The sequence below is a fragment of the Coenobita brevimanus genome, chromosome 16 (genome assembly GCF_032717465.1).
Source record: "Coenobita brevimanus isolate Jiangsu-jjx chromosome 16, ASM3271746v2, whole genome shotgun sequence".
In the NCBI taxonomy this organism is placed as follows: domain Eukaryota; kingdom Metazoa; phylum Arthropoda; class Malacostraca; order Decapoda; family Coenobitidae; genus Coenobita; species Coenobita brevimanus.
The window spans coordinates 9798502-9817404 of NC_136969.1; the positions used below are offsets into that span (position 1 = coordinate 9798502).

Here is an 18903-nt window from a genome sequence, read left to right on the forward strand (position 1 = left end):
AAACTCGTCTTTACAAATCCCATAAACATATACCTTAAAGTAGACAATTTTTGATAACCTTATTTTTCTCAGACTGCAACGTCAGGTCCACTGCATGAACTGATGAAACTGATAAAGGCAAAACGTGTCGCCTACAACAAGTTTGTGGAATTAGAAAACAGTATAGAGACCGTCGTGCATGCTGCCACTCACGTCATCTTTGACCTGGATTTCAATTATATCAACTTGATGCCCAAAAGCTTTTCTCTCACAGGTTGTAATTTGATAGCTAAAGCTACTGGAATTATGCATGTTTAATATATTTTTAGTTATCTGTATTTTAGAATGTATCAGAGAATCATAGCAATACCAAGCCAACAACATTAATATTTAATTGTTTTCATTCTAAAATGAGACACACACATACACACACACACACACACACACACACACACACTAGGTAAGAAAATGATATTGACAGTTTAATATATCACCCTCCACTTGGCAAAAGCGACCATGCAGTACTAAATTGCAACTTCAGGATAGCATATGACATAGTTAACAGCAATGAAAGTTACAAAAAGAGCCTAAACTATAAAAAGGGAAATTATCATGACCTAAAGAAGTATTTCCTAGAAGTTGATTGGGAAAATGAGCTTAGAGGACAAGATTTAAATGCCGTATATACAAAATTCTGTGAATTTTATGAAATAGGAGTCCAGAAGTACATCCCACAGCACAAAGAAGCAGATAAGAAAATACAGAAATGGTTCAATACAGAATGTAAAAAATCAAAAGAAAGAAGAGATTTGTTGTGGAATAGATACAGAAGACACAATAGTGAAAGGGCATATAATAATTACAAACAGGCAAGAAACGATTATACAAGAACAAGGAGGGAAGCCCAAAAGCAGTTTGAGGAGGATATCATAAATAAAAGTAGTGATCAACAGAAGCTATTTTACAGCTATATCAGAAGCAAAACCATAGTAAAAGATATAATATAATCCATTACGGACGAGGGAATCACCTATACACAAGAAAAAGATATTTGTGAAGCACTAAATAAGAATTTCCAATCAGTTTTTACAGAAGAAAAAAAATTTGAGAGGGACTATGTGGAACATTCATGCCCACACATACTACCAGATATACAAATATCAGAAAAAGTAATACAGGAGGAGTTAAGTAAATTAGACAGAGGAAAAGCAAATGGTCCTGATGAAATTTCATGTTGGGTACTACGAGAATGTGCAAAGGAGTTATGTAAACCATTATTTTTAATTTTCAAGAAATCCTTGAGTCAAGGTAAACTACCTGATATTTGGAAGAAAGCAAATATTGTCCCCTTATTCAAAAAAGGGAATAGACAAAATCCACTCAACTACCGACCAGTATCACTGACCAGTGTTGTAAGCAAGGTATTAGAAAAGCTTATAAGAAAAGCTTGGGTAAATCATCTAGAAGAACACAATATGATAACAGAAAGACAGTTTGGTTTCAGAAAAGGAAAATCATGTGTTACTTATCTGTTGAGCTACTATGACAGAGCAACAGTCACTATACAGGAAAGAGAAGGATGAATGGACAGTATCTATTTAGATTTCAAGAAAGCATTTGACACAGTACCACACCAAAGACTTTTATGGAAACTGTACCATCAGGGAGGAATTCGAGGCAAAGTGTTTTGTTGGATGCAAGATTTTCTCATAAAAAGAGAACAGTACATAGGGGAAACTACTCATCATGGAAAGAAGTGACTAGTGGAGTACCACAGGGTTCAGTGCTGGCACAAATCATGTTTTTAGTGAATATAAATGATATAAACAGTAACACTGGAAATGAAAGCTATCTAAATATGTTTGCAGATGATGCAAAAAGACAAAGGAGAATTACCAACATAGACTCTTGTAAAGAGCTACAAGAAGAATTAAATAAACTTCATGAATGGAGTAATACATGGCAAATGGAATTCATTGTGGACAAATGTCATGTAATCAAGTTTGGTAAAAGTGGAAAAAGACCTGATTGGGATTATATGTTAGGAAATAAAACCCTAAACACATCAGAAAGAGAGAAGGACCTAGGTGTGATTATCAATAACAGACTATCTCAGGCTGACCACATCAGCAAGAAGGTACGGAACATGTATACACTGATTGCAAATATGAGAATAGCATTCACATACATAAATGAAGACATGCTAAGAAGGATAATAACATCATTCATTAGACCAACCCTGGAGTATGCATGAGTACTCTGGAGTCCTCATCTCAAAAAACACATAGACAAGATTGAAAAAGTTCAAAGGGCCGCTACAAGACGGATGCCAAGCTTAAGGGATCTAAGCTACGAAGAAAGACTAAACTGAATCTACCAACACTACAGGAGAGAAGAAAAAAAAGTGACATGATAATGCTATATAAATGCATATCAGGGAAGGAGAAAATAGACATAAATGATTACTTAACATATGGGGAAGCATCAGCAAGAGGACACTGCAAAAAACTGCATAAGAAGAGAGGTGATAAAGACGTAAGGAAATTCAGTTTCCCAAACAGAGCAATTGATCAATGGAATGCACTACCGAATGAAATAGTGTGAGCCAAAACAATTCACAAATTTAAGGATATGTACGATAAATATGTTTTAAGACACGGGACAGTACGAGCTTGACTCATTCCTGTAAAGATACAATTAGGTAAGAACAATTAGGTAAGGTAAGAACACACACACACACACACACACACACACACACACACACACACACACACACACACACACACACACACACACACACACACACACACACACACACACACACACACACACACAATCTGTTGTTGAACTGGTTACATCACGGTAATCATGTAATATAAACTTGACTTTACTAAGACTTTTTCTCTGCTGAGTAAAAAAGTGAGGATATTTAAGTTGACAGATTTGTGCCTTTGAATTTACAAGGATCGTGAGACAAATACCTAATATGCATTGAATATTTGTCGAGGTTGAGCTATGAGAATTCCCCTTCTCTTCCCAGTCGTCTGTCATCAGTTGGAATAAATTAAATGTTATCAGGGATACCACACCTGACAACCTGGTTAATTAACCCTTTAACCGCGGGTGTCATTCCAGAATGACGTTGCAAAAACTGGACCAAACCGCGGGTGTCATTCTCGAATGTTTGTGAATATTTTGAATACCCCGCGTTTTTTCCGTGCGCCAATTGTTTCAAGGGAGAGTAGCTATTAAGTTCTTTCACTCCTGCCGATCCCCACCTCCCTCTTCCCCCTCCTGGGGCCCCACCTCCCACCCCCTGGGCCCCCCACCCCACCCCTGACCAAGCGCGCATCAGTATCTGTCCAGCTGTGTGAGTGACAACACATGTTGATGTGGCAGTGAAGTGCAGGCAATTACAGTGCCTTTTACCTGTCTCAGTGAACACAGAGTGGGTGTTTATCGTATGTGCAGTGTTCATATATGTTTATAGTATTATTATCAGAATGTGATTGGCATTTGGTAATGGTGTGTGAGCTAAAAATAGTGATTACAACACCGCTGATGTGGCAGTGAAGTGCAGGCAATTACAGTGCCTTTTACCTGCCTCAGTGAACACAGAGTGGGTGTTTATCGTATGTGCAGTGTTCATATATGTTTATAGTATTATTATCAGAATGAGGTTGGCATTTGGTAATGGTGTGTGAGCGAAAAATAGTGATTACAACACCGCTGATGTGGCAGTGAAGTGCAGGTAATTACAGTGCCTTTTACCTGCCTCAGTAAACACAGAGTGGGTGTTTATCGTATGTGCAGTGTTCATATATGTTTATAGTATTATTATCAGAATGAGGTTGGCATTTGGTAATGGTGTATGAGCGAAGGTAATGATGTGTGAGCGAAAAATAGTGATTTTACACCCCTCACTTCTAACGGCACTGCCCGTCCTGTGAAAGTCAACGAAGTCATGAAACCTACATCAATGGAAAGCTGAAGGTTAGTACTTTCTAATGGTACCTTATTTTTTTCTCTAGCTTTATTCTGTGCAGAGTTATTAAGGTTAAAAGGTTTGTTTACATTTGGCTGAAACCCCCGCGGGAGAGGACAGTCAGACCAAAACAATACCCGCGGTTAAAGGGTTAAAGGACCCTATTGAGAGACAAAATAAAAGCCTTTACCTCTAAATGGTCTATCTATCTATCTATCTATCTATAGCCCGACGCCCTAATCCCGCAAAGGGTGGCCGCAGACAAAACGCCTCCAAGTCACTCTGTCACCCACCATTTGACTCCCCTCCCCCCAACTCACCCCCCCCCTCCCTCATATACCTCTCAACTCCATCCCTCCACCTCATCCTCGGTCTACCCCTCCCTCTCCCTCCCTCCACCTCACCTACATACACCCTCTTAGTCAGTCTTTCATTCTCCATCCTCTCCACATGTCCAAACCACCTCAGCGTATTTCTCCTAATCTTTTCAACCACATCCACATCTACCCCACAACGTTCCTTCACTTCTTCATTCGTCAACCTGTTCCTCCATGTCACTCCACATGCTCCTCTCAAGTAACTCATTTCCACTGCTCTCACTCTTGACTTGTTCCCCTCTTGCAAGGTCCACGCCTCGCTTCCATACGTCAGGGTAGGGATCACAATACCATCATGCAGTGTCTTCTTAACTTCCATACTCACCTCCCTATTTCTCATCACTGCTTTCAGTGTGCCAACAACCTTCCTTCCCTGCTGTACCCTTTCACGTACTTCATCCCCCAAAGTTCCATCCTTACTCATCACACTACCCAAGTACTTGAATGCACTCACATTCTCCATATCCTCACCATCCAACCTCACTGCACACTCTGTGACTTCATTCCTCTCAAACACCATAACTTTACTTTTGTTTACATTAACTTTCAGCTTCCTCCTCCTACACACTGTCCCAAATTCATTCACCAAACCTTGCAACTCCCATTCATCTTCACTCAACAATACTGTATCATCAGCAAACAGCAACACCGGAAGCTTCCAAATCTCACCCTCATTCATTAGGGCCAGCCCCACATCCACTGCCCTACCTTGTACCTCCTTTACGACCCCATCCATATATATATTAAACAGCCATGGAGACATTACACACCCCTGTTTCAGTCCCACATTGAGATCAAAGAACTCACTCAGCTCACCATCCACTCGCACCGTAGCCCTAGCTCCCTCGTACATACTCTTCACAGCACTCAACAATTTCCCCTCCACTCCATACATTCTTAATACCTTCCACATACCTTTCCTATCTATTCTGTCATAAGCTTTCTCCAAGTCCATGAAGGCAGCGTACACTTTCCTTCCCTTCTCTAGATACTTCTCCACTAAACATCTTAGAACAAATATCTGATCTACACACCCTTTTCCCTTCCTAAATCCCCCTTGTTCTTCTCCAGCTAGCTCCTCTGTCATATGCCTAACCCTATCAATGAGTATTCTACCATATATTTTACCAGTCACACAAAGAAGGCAAATACCCCTATGGTTACCACATACTTCTCTCTCCCCTTTTCCTTTGTACAGAGGAACAATTATACCTGATTTCCAGTCCTCTGGAACCCTTCCCTCTTCCCAAGCCAATCTACACAACTTCCATATCCACTCCACAACAATCTCAACCCCATACCTAAGCATTTCACCACACACTCCATCAATTCCTGGGGCCTTTCCCAGCTTAATCTTCTTCATCGCTTCCACTACTTCCGACCTACTGATCTCTTCCTCCCTCCTCTCATCTCTTCTTCTCCCAGCCATTCCCCAACCACTTATACTCACACTGCTCTCACTCTCTACATTCAACAAATCCTCAAAGTGCTCCTTCCATCTCCTCAATTTCTCTCTCTTCTCCACCAACAATCTATTATTCCTATCTTTCACTCCCTTACTATTTCCCCTAAATGGTGCTTTTATTAAAATATATAATATGAGTAGTGGTGCAGCAGTCGAGATGTTACAACTCCTCTTGTTACAATTTCCACTTTTAATTACTAATGTCAGGCAAGAAAGACACTGACACTGACGGATATAACAGAAATGAGAATTTCAGGGACAAGCGACTGTTCACAAGAGGCAAGGTGGTAATTAAATAAAAACGATTGTTAGGCAAATATAAAACACTGCCTGGCATTTCAAAATAAGAAGCATCCTGTATGGCCATAAAAGGAACACTTCAGTACGTTCCAAATAATATATCAACACTTATGTATTAATAATATCTAGTAATTCTTTTTGCAGGTAGTTGTGAATTTTACCTTTCACGGAGCGTTTATGCAACCACCTCTCTGGCCCAAGGTGACTCAGAACAGCGTCTTTTTACCAAGGATAAATAAGTTGCAAGTGCCCCAGTTTAGTAAAATAAACAATATTGTATTATAGATAAAAATTTGGTGCAGTATAATTCTTATTAAAAATACAAATATAAGCGTAACAAATATTTATGAACTGATCCTTTTCACAGGAGGGCTTTGGGTATATATATTATCAATTTACAAAGACACACACATACATACCCTGGGATGTCTTGGACGAACAGACGAGAGCTCAGCATTTCATCTTTCATTTTTCTTAGCGAATTATTCATCACATACAGACATAACGTCTCTTTTTGTGGTTAGATCCAACACGTTGGTGGAATCAGGGCTGTATGATAAATGGATGAAGTACTTAGAACCCAACTCCAGCATGTGCAAGAACCCACCCAGGATCATCATCGTCACCACCATTATCTCACTCACCAGTCTCTGGGTAAGCCATGATAGTAACTTCCTTCATTACTGAAAATAGGATAGATTTACCTCACTGTACACTTTATCCCCCTCTGTCTGATATTGCATTTTATCATTACAGCCAGATGATTTTATTCGGTTCACGAGATATTGTTTTGATCTGGTAGGCAGAACATAGCTTTCATTAAACTTTTTACTACGAGAGTAAGTAAGGTTAAAAAATAAATAAGTAACAAGGTACTTCACTGGAGTAAAGTGGTGAAAATTTTGGGTGTATGTTATCAAGTAATGAACATCTTTTAATATTTCGTAGGTAAATATGTACTGTGTCACATTTAACCCGCGGTGTCCCGTCGACGTACTTCCACGTCCTCACGTTATGTCACAGCTAATCCCGTCAACGTACTTCAACGTCCTGCAATTGCAAGGTTCATAATTTCCACAATTTTCAAAATTCGCGCGAGATTTTCGTTTCGCCTGGGTACCCAAGCCTCCCCTACCTGCCGCCAGGCGGGCAGCGTCCTAGACCCCGCGTGACCCGCACTCGCCCTTGTCTCGGTCACTTACCTGCTAGCAGTGACCCAGGTCAGACATGGCGCGGAAAGGTCTCTCAGACGAGGAAATCGCATCCGTCCTGGAAGCCTTCACTGGAGACAGTGATTCTCCACTCGATGATGATGTGGTGGATCACGATTACGTGCAGCCAGAGGAAGAAATAAGTAGCAGTGATGAGGAGGTCCCTTCGCCCCGAAAAACGCGGTATGTGATATACCTTAAGGCAAGGGAAGGCCAGCCTGCTCCCCAACCACGTGCACAGCTATCTCTCCATCCCGAATCTGATGAGGACGAGGATGAGGATGATGAGGATGACGGAGGCCTAGGACGTGATATCGCCGCGTGGTTGGGAAAAGAGAAAATATCACCACGAGGATCAGAAGGTGGGGCGAGACGACACATAAGGTATGGTGAAAGTACTTTGTCTGGGGAAGTGGCAAGTGGTGTGGTGGGATTGCTGGGAGAAAGGGAAAGTGTTGTGGTGGCAGCGCGGGGTGAAAGTGAGAGTGGTGTGGGGGTAGTGCGGGGTGAAGGGGCAAGTGGTGTGAGGGAGGCAGCACGAGCATGTGGTGCTCGTAGGCCTAGGGGAGAGGAGGTTGAGTCACTCCCCAGCACTTCTTTTGCCCCTGAATATTCCCAAACTTCCTCCCCACAGCCCCAGGATGTGGGGAAAGGAAAGAAAGGGAAGGGAAAGGGTAAAGGAAAAGGGAGAGGGAAGAGAAGTGCGAGTGATGAGAGGCGCCGCTCTCCACCTCCCCAACCTCCCCCACCACCCTCACCTCCCCACCCTGATGAAGGGGATGATGGTGACGTGGCTGGAGACGGTGGTGTCACGTGGAACTGGGAAGATGGGAGTAATTTTACTCCCATCATTCACCCTTTCACTGAGGAGTGGCGGTCAGGTTGCACGGCTCCAGGTGTAAATGCAGGTTCGTCACGGGTGAATTTTTTCAACTTGTTCTTTGGTGAGGCGTTTGTGGGGCACATAGATGAACAAACAAATATTTTTTCACAATCACAGCGCCGTGAAAGTGAACGTTTGGGAACCACGAGCAGGCATTCCCAACAGTATGACTATCCCATGACTATTTCAGAGATGTTCCTATTTTTGGCCCTGGTTATCTTGATGGGTGTGGTAAGGAAAAACCAAATTCCTGCCTACTGGACAACTGACCCAATCATCCTCACACCTTTCTTTGGAAAGATGATGGGTCGTAACCGATTTCAGTATATTCTTGGCCGCCTCCACTTTTTTGATGCAGATGATCCAGCCAATGCAAATAACACCGATAAAATGAGGAGAATTAGGCTGGTATTTGATCATTTACGGGAAATGTTCCGCTCCTCATTTTATCCCTACAGAGACCTCGTCATAGACGAGAGTCTTGTGTTGTGGAGAGGCAATATTTCCTTTAGGCAGTACATACCCAGCAAGAGACACCGTTTCGGGTTCAAGATCTTTGTTATGTGTGACTGTAAGACTGGTTATGTGCAAGACATAGTCTTGTACACGGGCGCACAGACAGATATAATAGAAGATCGGAGTATAGGACTCTCTGGGGCAGTGGTGAAGACAATGATAGAAGAGTACCTTCATCGTGGTCATGTGTTGTACCTGGACAACTGGTACACTAGCCCTCTTCTCGCTAGGTTCCTCCACCAACACGACACTGGAGTCTGTGGTAAGTCAAGAGAAACCGTCGCCATATGGTCAAGATAGGGAGGAAACTTGACAAGAACGAGGTGGTTTTCTTCCAGGCCAATAACATCCTTGCAACCCTGTGGAACCACAACAGGGAAGTTTGCCTCCTATCAACTGTACACAGCCCCCTGATGCACCGCACAGACTCCGTGGATCACCGAAGCGAGAGGAGGAGCAACGTATGGAAACCAGAGTCTGTACTTGCCTATAATCTGAACATGAGGCAAGTTGATCAGTCAGACTCGATGATTTCAAGTGTTGACTGTGCCAGGACCACGATGAAGTGGTACAAGAAACTCTTTTTCCACTTGCTCGACATCACGGTCCTGAACACCCACTACTTGCACGCAATGACCACCGGAGTATCCGAGACCTTTGAGGGGTTTGTGAGGGAGCTGGCACGTGAAATAATCGCCAAGCATGCCCAGGACAGACCCACACACCGCACCCGCCCCCCCATGGCTGCTCAGACTCCCCTACGTCTTGCAGGACGCCACTATCCCAGCGCAATCCCTTCCGAACCAAACCATCGTAAACCCCAGCGTCGCTGCCATGTATGTAGGCACTCGGCAGTCAGACCATCCACTCAGAGAAAAGACACAAGATACGAGTGTGTCGAGTGCAATGTTGCGTTGTGCCTTCAGCCTTGTTTCAAGGAGTATCATAATTTCCTACACTACTGAAACTGTGTGGGAAGGCGAAATGACGCTCATGATAATGGTAAGGCCAGTCAGTAGGTGTTAAGTCAAATATAAAGTTGAAACGGGTGTTATTTTTTCAGAAAAGTAATGTATAAGTTGAGAATTAGTGTAAGTGGAAAGAATTGTTATCAAAACTACACCCACTGTGTAAATCTGGTAAGTAAATATGTGATAGCAAGGAAATAAAGTGGAAACGGGTGTAATGTTAGCATGAATAAAACGAATAATTTGAACAATAGTGTAAGTTGTCATAATTGATGTTACGAGTACACCCACATTCTGGTCAGTAAGTATGTGATAGGAATTATATACAGTGGAAGATGTTGTAATGTTAGTAGTAAGGTATTTTATAAGTTGAATACTAGTGTAAGATGAAACAAATGATATCGCGATAACACTCCCTGTGTAAGTACGCGCAAATATGACGCTCAGTTCCATCGTAAGTTCAGAAATGATGTGATATCAATTATATCAAGCGTAAACATGTGCAATGTTAGTGGAGAATTATTATATAAGTACAAAAATAGGTTGTAAGTTGAAATAGTTGTCATAGCGACTTCACCGTGTGTGTTATTATGCGCTATTATTACGCTATATATTTACGTAAGGCCTGAAATAATCTCAAAACAGTTCTATAAAGTTGAAAAGTGTATAATAATATTAGAAAAGTATTATGTAAGTAGAAAAAGCACAATACGAGTTGAAACAACAGTCACAGCGAGTTCACTCACTACGTAAATAAGCGCTAACATTACATTAAATGTTATCAAAAGGCCTGTGAATATGTAAAAACAATTCAGTAAAATGTAAAATGATATAATGTTATTGTAGAAGTATTATGTAAGTAAAAAAAATTATATGTATCATGATTTTAGAATGTTAGCGATTCATCGTGACCAAGTTGGCCGATTTTGCTCGTTTCTCACGATGGTACAATGCTTATTTCTGCTCTATTTTTGTATAAAATCCATTATACTCTTTTATCACATGTTTTTATGTTTGTAATAAATTCATTTCTACTTACTTTCATTGGTTTCCCATACTTATAATACCATAGAAAACGTTTGAGGCTCAGACCGCCTAGGGAGAACACGGGGCCAGGTGGGACCAAGGCATACCTGGTTAAGCTAATTAGGGACCCCGGGGACCAATTTCTTTGCCACCGACCATTGTTTCTGACCAAAAGCGAAAGTTTAAGCAAAAAAAAAAAAAAAGGGTCGAAAAATGGTCGGGATTGGGGGGTACCAGTGGTCGAAAAGTGGTCGGGACGGGGCGGGTTAATTATGCAGTTAAGTATTTTGCATACAAATATAACTCCACAGTTACACCTGCCTCTCATAATTATGAATTTATCCACGTACTTCCGACACTGTCCCTCCCCCCCATCTTCCCGTGGTTTATTTTTGGATCATAGTGAACTTGACTTCATATCAGGTACATTGAACTAGCCTATGTTGAAGTGTTACGGCAGTTGTCGGTGGGTGCTGGAGAGACACACGAGTTATGGACAAAGTTTATGAATCTCCACTTCGTCCTCCGAGAACTAGTCTATACTGACATAATCTGAGTGTAAGGGTAAATTAACCTTCCTCAGGTACACCTGTGTCTGCCAGACCCGGGTGATTTCTTCAATGCTATAGTTCAGTAACTTATAGATACCCCGGATCCCTGTCTTTCTATAGAGCTTCCCAACTTTTTGTGCCCATGCAGGGTGTAGGAGAGTTACACTCTCGTCTCCCTATGTTTTTGCAATATACAACTCATAATTGCATTTCGGGTCTGTGAGACCCAGGTGTACATGAGGAGAGGGGAGATTTTTTCATTCCGAGTTTGCAGGTTCTCTTTAAGCTGTGTGGGATCCACTATGCCCATAATGTAGGACGTCCATCCCTCAAGTTGTAACACAAGTGCTAGGCTCATATAGTTCCTTGATTTCTTGTATGGTGACTGTAAAAAAAGAAAAAAAAAAAAAGTCTTTTGGGGGTTTGATCTTATGTCACTTGTTTTTTTTTTTTTTTTAAATAAGTAGAGTTAAGTGACTCAAAACTTATTTGCATAATTTTGTAACTGATAAGACCTAATACATTGTAGGATATTCAGGAATTCATTTTATGAAACATTTGTGACACTACAGTATTTTTTTAAAGCTGGGTCTGACAGACCCAGGTGTACCTAAGCTGCAAGTGAAAATGTCAGTGTACCTAAGAAGGGTTAAACGTCAAGGCTATACAAGAATATGGGATAGTAGAAAATAAATCAATCCCTACCTTGGCCTCAAGATCAGTTCCAAATAAATATTTCTTTTAATGGGACTTTTATAGACATTTGTGTGATGTCGAAAGAGCTGACTACACATGTAAAAGGGATATTATTAGTTTAGTCCATTAATGAAAGCATTACTACTCTACATCTCGCATTCTACATTTTCAGGGCATGTTCGCGGTGCTTGGGTATGGGTCCACAGTGGCTGTGCTGGTGATGGAGCTGGTGTGTGGTGGAGCCAGGTGGGACCAAAAGGGTCCGGTGGCCACCTAAGACACACACCACCATCACCGTCACTGACCACACACACCACCGTTGCTCACAACGTTCTTCACATGAATTACTTACTTGATTTTAATGTTGATAAGGAAAGAAGTGCATACTAAGCAAATAAATGAGTGCTTTAATAATTTAGAATTATATATAAAATTATACAAATGGCTAGGTATAAGAGTTTCTTCCAAAATCACTCACCGCAGTGTATTCTTATGGGTATCACTTTTACAGTTTGTGTAAGAATTTACATTTATAATTTTTTGATTTTTTTTTCATTATCCACTGCCTATGGAGTAAAGTTAGTGACCTAAGCATACACGTGCAGCAACATTATATTCTGCGTGAGAGTATATTCTACAATAGAGTGTGGGGCTATGCAGTCACACTTGTCTGTCTGTGTCTGTCTCTGCAGGGAATTATATAGCACGAATGGGAGGACCATCATGAAAATATGTGGACATGTCCCCAGTAACCCAGTTAATCTATTTGTTTCAGTTGATCTGTCTAGTTTAGTTGACCTGTCTAGAGGGGAGGGGAAGGTACTCGCTGGCTGGTGTAGTGTGAGGGGAGGGAAAGGTGTTCACTGTTCATTTAAGGGCCCCAGGAGGCCAGCCAGCACTCAGAGCTCAGCTGTTGCTCCAGGCTGTTAGAGATCACATTCCAGCCTCACCTTTCCCAACACTTTGATCGTGAGTCATGTGCCACTGTGTTGCTGATAGTCATATGGCACAGTGTTAGTCATATGGTGCAGTGTTGTTGTTAGTGATATGGTACTGTGTTAATGATACCTGTAGTGAAATAGCAACTTGTTGCCGTCGATAATCTAAGACTGTACCGTGTTCCTGTAAGAGATATTGTACCGTGTTGTTATTAGTCCTATAGTACCGTGTTGTTATTAGTCATGATGTAACGCGTTCCTGTCAGTCATGTCGTACCCCCACTGACCGAGCAATGTATCTGTATCGGGGAGACGTTTATTAATCCTTTACCACCTTATAATGACAGCTATAAATCAAGATAGTTTCCACCTTTTTAATATTCTCTGATACATAAGTTTTAGACACCAAACATGAAAGTACAGCGATCGTCACAACCAACCTCTCTGACCGAACGAGCAATCTTTGCGCAAAAGCAATTAGTATTTTTGTTAACTTACGAGAACTCTTATAGATTAAAAAAAAAAAAAAAAAAAAGCTTTCGACATTTTTGGTGTTTACAGGTCACTAAATTTCAGATAGGATGAAAAAATACCGAATATCTCTCGGTCAGCGGGAAATTTGCAAAAAAAAAATTACTTGGTAGCAGTAACGGTATCTTTTGTTTTAAGACAAGTTTATGGCATTTTTATGTTGCATTCAGACTTGTTTTAATTGTTGTAAAACCCATTTTTGTTTTTACACGCCTCTTTTGGGGGGATCACAATCATTTTTTGCTTTATACTTTACTCGTGTAAAATTTGTTTGTTTTTGAATAACCTGTTTGTTTTATGACGACCTGTTTGTTTTTTAATATTTTTTTATTGTTCTTAGACATATTTTCCTTGCTTAGGCAGAGTAAGTAATGTTTGTGGTACCCATGGATCATTTTTCCTTCATACCCCGTAATACAGAGCCTGAGAGTATGTGATAAAGCAGCCCGCTCATGCCACCAACCTGTCTCTTAAATATCTGTTTCTGTTGCTTAGAGGTTTGTTTCAGTTGCTCTGGGTTTATTTCTGTTGCTTAGATTTTTTGTTGTTGCTTAGAGTTTGTTTCTGTTACTTAGCAATTTATTTCTGTTGCTTAGAGATTTGTTTCTGTTGTTTTGACGTTTGTATCTGTTACTTAGAAATCAGATTATGTTACTTGTGGTTTGTTTCTGTTGCTTAGTATGTTTTGGTTACGTAGACAATTGTTTTTGTTGCTTAAAGACTTGTATAAGGACTTGTTACTGTCGTTTCTTGAACATTTTCGCTCCACTCTTGTTGTTTATAACCTACTGCTGTTTTTTGCTCATTCTTCATTAACGTGTTACAGTTTCCCAAACGTTTCATGGAGTGGAGAGATTACTAGACTGCTTCGTGTGTCTTTTTCGGGATATGAAGCAGAGAACCAGTGAAGTTCTAGGCACACTCCATCCAAGGCAGGCTTCAAGTTACGATCTTTATGGCAGACTTTTTTTCCTTTACTTTTTTATGAATGGACCTTAATTACAGCAATTATATTATAGATTCGAAAAACTGCAGAGCAATGTCTATTCCCAAAATTTATTGCCAGTACCCAGACTTGCCTCCCAATATCCAAAGACAGTTCAGGACTTTTATATATTTTCCCCTACATTCAGAAGGTATTTAACACAGAAGAGGTTTCTCGAACTGAATGAGTTTTATAAATAGCCTTCATCAAACGGTTTACCAATAAAATGAATACAAATAATCCAGTCGTATCAGGAGTGCAGTGATAGTAAGTTCCTTTGGCGAAGGGCTTAAGCAAAAGTAACTACAAATCGTACGTACTACACTTGATGCAAAGCAACCAGGAGGACATAGTTCTGTTTTATAAATGATTGTTGAATATCTGTCTTAGACAGAACATGGAAAAACAGCGGGCCAGACGCCCAACCTCCCTGACAGAACGCAGCAACTTCATCCGGTTTTGGGTGCGGGGTCTGTCAGCTCGTGCAATAGCTTGGGTAACCGGATCCAGCGTCACCACTGTCTGCAGGTGGCTCAGGCAGTGGAAACAGGATGGGCACGTTAAGAATAGGCTTCGAACTGGCCTGCCTAGTACTCGTAAAGGAAAATATTGGAAAGCAATTTAGAGTCGTACTAAAGCGTTCCATCCCACTGCATTGGACCCTAAGTTCTTCTTATTAGAAATGAATCTCAGAGCAATACAAACAGATTTCCATTATCACTAAGGGTATACTAAACACCCTGATCTGTACAGGTATTACTGAGTTTCACATAAACGTAAAGTTGAAGTACTCATAGTCTACTGCATTCAAAGTAACTTTGCAAACTCCTTCAGTTTTGAAACATTCCCTGCCAAAACAAACAGATGCTACCCAGACAGGCTCTTTATATATGACAACCGAGTGAAATGGTTCTCTGTATCAAGATTATGAATTGCCAATACTTCACTTGCCATAGTTTCGTTATCGATCGCAGAGAAAAACTAGCAAGAGACAAGGAAAAGATAAATATCCCTTTCTTGTATATTCATCTGCGTCTCTCTTATAAACGGGTAGAAGTAGAGAACTGTGATATCTGTGCTAAATATTATCTTTGTTACCCAAAGCTGGGCAGGGCAAAAACCTGAATGAAGTGAGGTAAGAGATGTGAGATTTCATTTGTGCTCGCACTTACATGAGCTCTCAGTTATGTGAGCATTTACACCCCAAAGCCACTATTACGTTGAGATTTTCAAGACACCGCGAATGTAAGAAATACATTGCATAATACTTTCAACGGACATTTAAGTCTTATTTTATACTGAAAAACTATTGTTCATCTCTTTCAGAACGATAATATATGTTGTTCTAGGTTAGGAAAGTTACGAACAATCTGTATTTCATGTGTCATACCAAACGTTCTTGTATTAGGTTTTTTCCTCCTTGGAATATTGGTATTACAGGCTTCAGACTTGCTTGTACTTCTTCGAAGGGTGATAAACTATTTTTTGAACTTGGCTAGAATGTTGAACCAGGTACCCTCACCTGCTCATATTTAAAAGGTTTCCCAGACGAAAATGATTTTGATGTAAACGAAATATAACGTAATAAAAACACATTTTAAAACCGTAAGGTACTTTTGTTCCTAAAGGGATAGGAGTAACATGCATTGGTATATATATTAATATGTAATGGAAATCATAATAAAAATGCATTGTTGAATAGAGTCCATTTTCCTTCGATTATCATGTCATGAAGCTTATCAGACACCTTGACGTATGTGTTGGTAACTGTGCTTGAAAGATGAGGGAAGTCTGAGTTTCGTATGACGGTTTTGTGGTTTTAGATACATATGTATTTTGGAAAAAAAAATGCTAAGTAAGTTTCCTCAGCCAGGAAATATACATCAACGCGGAAAATATAAGGATGAACTTTCATAAACCGCAGATTGATTTTGCTTTTCTGGTTGTTGGTCAGGATTTGACTTCACAAACTCATGATCAACTCCCTCTCGTAACTGGGATTTGCTTTTGCAGCATATAGTAAAAATTTTCCCCTCTCCCTTGTTCTTTCTGAAAAACACATTTTTAAGTCATGACAGAAAAATTATGGCCTTTTTTTTTTTTTTTCCAAACTACGGATAAAGAAAGAAAAGTGCTGTTATTCCTAATGCAAAATATATACCTTGAGTTACGAGGAGAAGCAGATTTACAGTTTCTTAATGGCCTAAGGAGTGTAATTACGTATTGGTCGTGACGTGTGGTGGTGGCGGAGGTGTGCGGTGGTGGTTGTAACGTGTGGCGGTGGCGGAGGTGTGCTGTGGTGGTCGTGACGTGTGATGGTGGCGGAGGTGTGCGGTGGTGGTCGAGAAGTGTGGTGGTGGCGGAGGTGTCCTGTAGTGGTCGTGACATGTTTCGGTGGTGGTGGGGGTGGCATGATGTCGACTACTGCGGGGATACTATGGCTCGGCCTGGGGGTCACCTGCCTCCTGGTCCATGCCCGTCTACATCACATCACAGGCAAGTGGACTGCATTAAAGGGAGAGCGCTTTAAAAAAAAATAATAATAAATATTTGTTTCTTTTTTTACCGAAACTATTATGTGTGCATCACCAAATATCAAGTTATTTTCTTGTATTTATTTATTTTATGTGCTTCCTTTTTTACGATAACAAAAAAGAGGTACACAGAATTACGATTAACGATTGGTTATCGGCTGTTTCAAACCAATGCAGCCCTAGGGAGCTATGATCCTTTGAAGGGTTGCTTACCCATAACCACACAGCTACTCGTAGTCAGGGTTTCTGATTTAAATGAGCTTTAATACACAATGAACATTGACTATGCAACCTAACTTCACCAATTAACAATCACTGATTGACTGAACATGATCCTTTCCGTACTTTTCGCTGTGTTACTTATAATATTTTGTCTACAGGCAGTTTTAAGTAGCAGAGAGAAGACTTTGGTAGAGGAAGGGTTGATTTTGGTGCATATTGCCAAACAAATAGTATAGAACTTGTACTAAAAACAGTACTGTACAAGTGTGCTTTTATCCACCCTCGTATTTGTCAGACACGACCAAAGCATCAATGGACAGCCGTATAGCACTGGATGACATGTTGGCCACAGAGCCATTATATAACTTTTCTATCCTACTGCTGACAGCTGTCTCCTCATGGGCGATCTACATGAAACAAGTATGTACAACAATAATGCAAATACTGCTTAGAGCTGCAACAGAAGAGCTTGATAGGTTCAAGCTAAACATTAGGTCAGTTCTTCCTTTACTGTACTATACAAGTATTCACATTTTCGGCTTCAAGCCTCTGTGCTACTGAATGAACTCGATAACCCAGAGTCAGCCTAAAGTCAATAAATATTGTGATACTTGCAGCTAATATGTTTAATTAATTGTTCTAGTTATCCTTATTGTTGCTTCAGTTGTGAAGAATACGAAAGATTTATCATTATGTGTACTCTTTCAGGACTTAGCACACTTACATGCTCATTGGGGAGTCGGGGTGTTTAAAGTGAAGACTAGTGAAGAAAACAACAGCATGACATACGAACAGCTCTCATAGAGTATAGCCACAGCTCGACAGGTATGTGGCCACGGCATGTAAATGAATTAAGGTGAAGAAACTGGTCTCTGGAGGCAGTAATTCAGAGTTCTTTGAAAATATTCACGCATAAAAGCACGCGGCTAATTAATATTATTCCTGTAGACGTCTTTCTGTTCCCTTTTTCCTGCTGTAGCCGGCATGAAAGTAAGACGTCCTCAGTCTGAAGGAACCAGACATACAACTGTTTACTTCATTAAGTATTCCAATGAGTTTGCATTGTGTAATCAGAAGTATACTTGGCCCACAACCGAGACATCCATGTCACAGTTCCTGGACCACCGACGAGAACTTAGGGCACGGAGACACCAGTGACTTAAGCAAATGCCAGGTTTGTACAAAATTCGATTGGTGTAAATCGTGGTCAGGGGGAGTATTAGGGTCCCTTCGTTGTCAGACTATTGTTCATGTTGGCACCATTAGTTTCGTGATAATATTCATGATTGCATTAAGTTCCTGATATTTGTGTATTCACGATGAGTTTTGTGATATTATTCGTGTTGGTACCGTTAGGTTTGTCATATTGTTTAAGTCGGTAACATTAGCTTTGTGATACAATTTATATTGGCACTATTGGTTTCGTGATATTATTCATGTTGGCACCATTAGCTTGGTGATGCGTTGTGGTGCGTGACGATGGTGGTGGTGAACTATGACCAAGCCTTCCTCGCCGCCTTCGCTGAGTCCTCCTGCAAGAGCCACCTCCTGCTGGTCTAGAAAACACAACTGCTCGTATTCCCTCGCATCCCTCTCCTTCAACTCCAGAACCTTCCCCACCTTCACAGGACTTTCTCACGAAGCACTTCTCTCGTTGCTGTTGTGGACGATACCTTGCCAGTCTTCAGGTAACGAATATTATCCGTATACATTTGCCAACATAAATACTTCTCGAT

At 40.8% G+C, this 18903-nt stretch overlaps 1 protein-coding gene across 1 annotated transcript in view; it reads left to right on the forward strand.

The window, feature by feature from the left end:
• The first annotated feature begins 215 nt into the window (after nt 1–215).
• Nucleotides 216–18903, forward strand: part of LOC145391053 (uncharacterized) — a 47596-nt gene continuing 28908 nt past the window's right edge. Inside the window, exon 1 of the mRNA XM_080265786.1 lies at nt 216–253. Coding sequence (XP_080121912.1) covers nt 229–253 — 25 coding nt within the window. The 5' untranslated portion in view covers nt 216–228. The remainder of the gene's footprint in view (nt 254–18903) is intronic.